The sequence below is a fragment of the Pteropus alecto genome, unplaced genomic scaffold, assembly GCF_000325575.1.
Source record: "Pteropus alecto unplaced genomic scaffold, ASM32557v1 scaffold75, whole genome shotgun sequence".
Classification (NCBI taxonomy): domain Eukaryota; kingdom Metazoa; phylum Chordata; class Mammalia; order Chiroptera; family Pteropodidae; genus Pteropus; species Pteropus alecto.
In genome coordinates this window covers 984,806-990,389 of record NW_006440638.1, presented here as the reverse complement: position 1 = coordinate 990,389, position 5,584 = coordinate 984,806, and the positions used below count along the sequence as shown (strand labels likewise).

At 51.6% G+C, this 5,584-nt stretch overlaps 1 protein-coding gene across 1 annotated transcript in view; it reads right to left on the bottom strand.

Annotated features, from left to right (window-relative positions):
- The window catches only part of FBLN2 (fibulin 2), a 68,581-nt gene that overhangs the window by 10,651 nt on the left and 52,346 nt on the right, over positions 1–5,584 (bottom strand). The window contains exons 9-12 of the mRNA XM_025050851.1: positions 4,259–4,393; positions 2,188–2,325; positions 222–365; positions 6–98 (exon numbers count right to left, since the gene is read on the bottom strand). Of these exons, the coding sequence (XP_024906619.1) occupies positions 6–98; positions 222–365; positions 2,188–2,325; positions 4,259–4,393 (510 nt within the window). The remainder of the gene's footprint in view (positions 1–5; positions 99–221; positions 366–2,187; positions 2,326–4,258; positions 4,394–5,584) is intronic.

The following is a 5,584-nucleotide window of genomic DNA, read 5'->3' as shown; positions in this document are numbered from 1 at the left end:
AAAGCCGGCTTTACAGTCACAGCGGTAGGAGCCAGGGAGGTTGTGGCACACTTGGCCCTCCCTACAGTGGTGCACGCCTGCCTCGCATTCATTCACATCTGCCAAGGGAAGGTGACCAGGACACCCTGAGGACTGAGCTCTCCCTCTGCATGAGCGTCCCACAGGCCAGAAACCCAGGAAAGCCAAGGATGGCCAGGGGATGGGGAGCCTGCTGGCCTTACCCACACACATAGTCCCATCCTGGCTGGCGTGGTAGCCTCGCCCGCAGAGCAGTGCGTTCCTCTGGCACGTGTAGGAGCCCACTGTGTTGATGCAGCTGAAGCCAGGCCGACATGGCTCAGACAGCGACGTACACTCATTGATATCTATAGAGGTGGGTGTGGGTGGCAGGGAGCCTGGCACAGCACCCCTCCAGGCCCTAGAATTTGGGTCCAGGGCCAAACTGGGGGGCAGCAAGTCCTGGGCTCCAAACCAATAAAGGTTAAGGCTGCGGGTCATATTGTCCCACTCGAGTCCCATGGCATGAGGGGCTTCAATTCCCAAAACCCAAGTACCTACCAGCTGCTCCCTAATGGAGCAGCTAGAGGCAGAGGAGAAATCAAGGCTGACGACTAGGATAACTACAGAAAGTCATGCCCTTATTCTGGCTTCTCCAAAACTGCCAGCCTGTCAACCTCACCCTCTATCACTCTCTCACACACTGCACCCCAGGCCCACTGGCCTATTCCATCAACCCACCACACCTGGGCACAGCCCCACGCAGGGCCTTTACACATGCTGTCCTCCCATCTCTGGAACACACTACCCCTAATATTTTCATGGCTGGCTCTTTTACTTCCTCAGGTCCCTGCACCAATCTCACCTCCTCAGGGAGGCCCTCCCTGATCCCCTGATCATTCTAGGTAGAGATGCCACCCACCCTTTAAGCTTTCATCCTTATTCTACCCTTATTATTTATCAAAGTACCCTTGAATAACTGCCATTTATATAAATGTTTGCTTATTTACTCTCTCCCTTCCAAGATGTCTCATTAAACTGCTGCAGCCCATTGACTCTACAACCATGGCGCACAGCAGGTACTCAGGAAGTGCTGTCGGTGAATGAACCACTGAAGAACTGTTTGTCATCAGGCAGATCCCTCCCCACCTTGCCCTGACCCTCACTGGGTATCCCGGGGCAGAGCACAGGGACCTTCTTGTGCCCACAGCCCTGTGGTGTCCTGAGAGGTTGCCCATGTCCTGTCACTGTTGGAGTGCAATTGTAAATGGGGTGTCTTAGGGAGAGCTTCAGATCTAAGACTGGCTAGAGGGACCCCAAAGAGTCTTGTGAAAGCCTTCAGATGAATTTAAGGCCCCTCTCTGTCCCTGTGTCCTCCCAGTAAGAGAGGGACGCCCACCCCACGAGCTGTTCTTCTTAGGAAAGGATATGTGACAAAAATTGTGTCCTAACACATCCCTTGTTTCTGTCTGCACCCAGTGGCTGGCCTTGCATAATGCTTGCCTTTCCACCTCTTCCTCTGTGTCTTTCATCCCTCCCAGGGTTGAGTGTGGCCTAGATAAGGCCTATCCTCAGGATGCTGTCAGAGGCGCTGGTGCTACACCATGGGCTTGCCAGGTCACAGCCTTGGGGAAGGTGGAGCCTCCTGGCTGTGGGCCAGGTGCTTTTTGGAAGCAGCTCAAGAGTGGTGGGAAGAGTACAAGATCTCATCAGAACCATGTGGGGACAACAAGGCAAGCATCTATCAAACTGTGGGTCTCGACCCATGAGTACAGCATAAAATCAACCTTGAAGGTCTTACTAGCATTCTCTGCAAGTAGAAATTTCAGTGAGTATCACATGCAGTAGGGTAATGTTCTGTGAAACTTGTAGTACACACACACCTTGAAGGTCTCACTAGCATTCTCTGCAAATAGAAATTTCAGTCAGTATCACATGCAGTAGGGTAATGTTCTGTGAAACTTATAGTACACACACACACCAAGGTCAGACATCTCAGGATAATAAGAGCTTCTGTTTTGCAAGTGCCTCCTGGCACCAGGCACTGACATGTCCATTCACAGGTAAGGACACTTAGGCTGGGAGAGAGTGAAAGCAGTAAGCCAGGCCTGCCTGATCTCTAAACCCTCAGAGTCCCCCAGCCATGACCCCTTCCAAAGGCACCTGGGGAAGGCGGCCCCCACCACTCACCTACACAGTTGCCCTCGGGGTCCTGCAGAAAGCCCTCCATGCAGCGCTGCCGTGCCTGGCAGTAGAAGGAGCCCTTGGTATTCTGGCATGTGAAGCCTGCCTGGCAGTTATGTGTGCCCAGTTCACACTCGTCCACATCTGGCACACAGAGGCATGGAGTCAGGGACTGGCAGGCTGGCGGGCCCTTGCCCGCACATCCTTGCCATGACCTTGATGGTTACAAAGGTTTTCTAGATCATAGAAAGCAGGCAGAGCAACATACTGTCCACATCCAATAATAAAATAAAAACATCACCACATTTACTGAGTCAGCACTCTGAGAGGTATTTATCTACTCGATGCTCACAACAAACAACCCTACAAAGTAGGGACTATGACAAGCCGCATCTTACACAGGGGAAACCAAAGCACAGACACAGTTAGACAGCTAAGGGGAGTTGGGCTAGGACCAGAACCCAGGGGAACCTGTTCTGAGGCCTGTACTCTTAACCATTGCCCCAAACTTCCTTGGGCAGCCAGAAATGAGGACACATGCTCAAATCCCTACAGTCACGTCTCCAGGTTTCTCTGAACGTGCGGTTGGCAGCAGCAAGGCTTGGAGCTTCTGAGGATGGAGTGCCAGAGTTGGATAGAACTGCTGCCTCCACCTACTGTGTGGCATTCACCTCTGTGCAGTATTTCACAGCTTACAAAGCACCGGCCCTCTGCTTCCCCCCATACTTCTTGCTTAGCAGGCACATCTGGTCTTTTTTACAGACCAGGAAACAGGCTGGCAGGCCAAAACTCACTTGGCTTTGCTAACTGACAGACCAACACCTCTGTGTCTGTCTGTAGTCTGTCCATTGTCCTTCCCTCCATTCATTCCCTCTCTGGTTTCCAAAGCTTCCACCAGTTTCCCACAGTAGCCTACCCTCTGGGAGCTAGACATGAAGTGGCACAGCCCATCTGATGACCGTCCAGTGCTTGAACAGGCTTCTCCACATCCACTCTAAGGAGCCCAGTGCCCTAACAGAGAGAGTCAGGGAGTGCTAGGGCATGTCCAAGGAGGTGGCATCCCTCGCCAGGTGTCTGGGTTTTTGGAGGAGGGCTGGCCATGGATCTGTGTATGCCCTTGTTTGTGGGTGTGCACACACTTGTGAAAAGGGTGCTGGGCTCATCTCTCTTCTTAGCTCATCCCACCCCCAACTCCGTGTCCAGGGAGTGTGTTAATCCACTTCCCTGAGCTCATACCCAACCTCAGGGCTACTTCTCATCAGCATTCTCCAGGGCTTATAACACACGAACACTTCAATAGGTCTTCTGTCCTTGGTGACATTCTTCTGGTCATTTTTAGTTATCCTATCACATGTGAAATTAACCATAAACTCCTTCCTTAATCAGGCCTACCAAGCCTATACCCTTCTTCCAAGCTGTAGGCATGTTTGCCCCAATCAGAGACTCTCTTTCTGTTCTTTGAACATGCCAAGATCTCTCCCCTCTCAAAAGGCCGCATAGCTGCTGTTCCCTCTCCCTAGAACACCCTTGCCAGGAACTTCTCATTATGTAGGTATCCACTCCAGCATCACCTCCACAGAGAGCCCCTTTGGACCCCAATGTAACATCCAGGCCAAAGCCATTCTGCCACCTTCCTGTTTACCTGTGTGGCCCCATGTCCCTCGTCAGGAGGTCAGAGACAAGGACACGAAGCTCAGAAATATCTGTTAAAATGATTCTATGAAAATTCCCCCTCTTCCTAAGAGACTAGAATTTTCCAGTGAAAGGGACAGAAGTGATCCATGGGCCTCCATCCCAACATATAAACAGAAGACCTGAGGCATGGTGAGGGGAGTAAGTAGCACCCAGATACCAGAAAAGGTAGCAAAGCCAGGAGCATACCCTAGCCTCCCCCAGTAGCCTCAAACAACCCCTCTGCCCCAAATACCATCATCTATGGGGTCCTCTTACAGACAAGAAACCCAAAGGTTGGGAGCTCTTGGCTCTGGGCAAGCCAGGGGATGGGTCAGGAGGTGGGACAGGGCAGGGGGTGGAGCGGGGCAGATCAGGGGTGGGACTTGCAGACCACTGTGCTCACCTGTGCACTCATCATCCTTGAGGATGTAGCCTGGCTGGCAGGTGAGAGCCTTGTAGCAACGAAAGGAGCCCACCGTGTTCACACAGTGCTCACCCCGGCTGCACGTGTGTTGGTCTGTCACACATTCATTGATGTCTGTGGGGAAAGCAAGGCCATCAGAGGCTAAAGTATACTCCTAGGATGGTGGCTGAGTGCAGCCAGCACTGCCCTCAAGGTGCTCACTACCCAGAGAATAGTATGCAGTTGATGTCCACCTGTCTATGCATCCATTCACTCAACAATGATTGATCAAGTGCCTGCCATGTGCCAACAAGCACTGTACTTGACACCAGGGATACATGGTGAACAAGGCAGACAGAAATCCCTGACATTATGACACTACGTGGAGGAGGTCCAACAGATAAATAAGCAAACATAATAGGAACGTGGTCATGAGTGTAGTAGAAAAAACAAAGGCGGGTTAAGAAAAGGAATGCTGAGGGACAGCAAGTGGGGGGTGTGCCATTTTGAGTAGGCCAGCGGAGGATCCTCAGAGCAAAGGACATTTGAAGAAGCATTTGAAGAGGTGACAGAATGAGCCCAGCATATTCCAGGCAGAGGGGACAGCCAATACCAGGGCCATGAGCAGGGCGTCTGCCAGGCAGGTTCGAGGGCCAGTTGGGAAGAAGTATGTCTACAAGGGAGAGAAGAGTGTTAGGAGAAGTGGAGGGAGATGGGAGCCATAAAGGGTTCCTGCAGAGATAGAAAATGGTCTGACTTATATGTAACATGGTCTCCTGGGTATGAATACTCCAGGGATGAGGGTGGAGGCTCTTAGAATAGGAAATGATGGACTGCCATCCATGGAGGTGAGGAAACCAGTCAGATTATGGAAAATATTGTGAACGTGGAACCAACAGGATCTACCAGTGGATAAGATGAAAGTGTGAGAAAAAGAGAAGCCAAGAGGTCTGCAAAGTTTTTTTGGCCAAGCAGTTGGACAGATGAGGGCATAAGCCCCGGGAACAGGGACAGCTGGGAGAAGGCCTGCAGGGGAAGTTAAGAGCCCTTGTGGTCACACTGAATTCGAGAATAGAGAAACAGTCAGAGACACAGCTCTGAGTTCATGGGAGGGGTCTGAGTGGAGGTACTAATTTGAGAGTGGTTAGCTGCTGAGGTCATCTGGGGGACAGGCACAGAGAGAAGAGGCCAAAAATTGACTCCTAACATGAGCAGTTGGGAAGGTGAAAAGTCAGAGAAAGAGAGAGAGAAAAGGAGCAGCAGGGAGGAAGGAGGAAAATCCTCAGAGAGTTCACCGACTCAGACATCACTCCAGGTCAGCTAAGG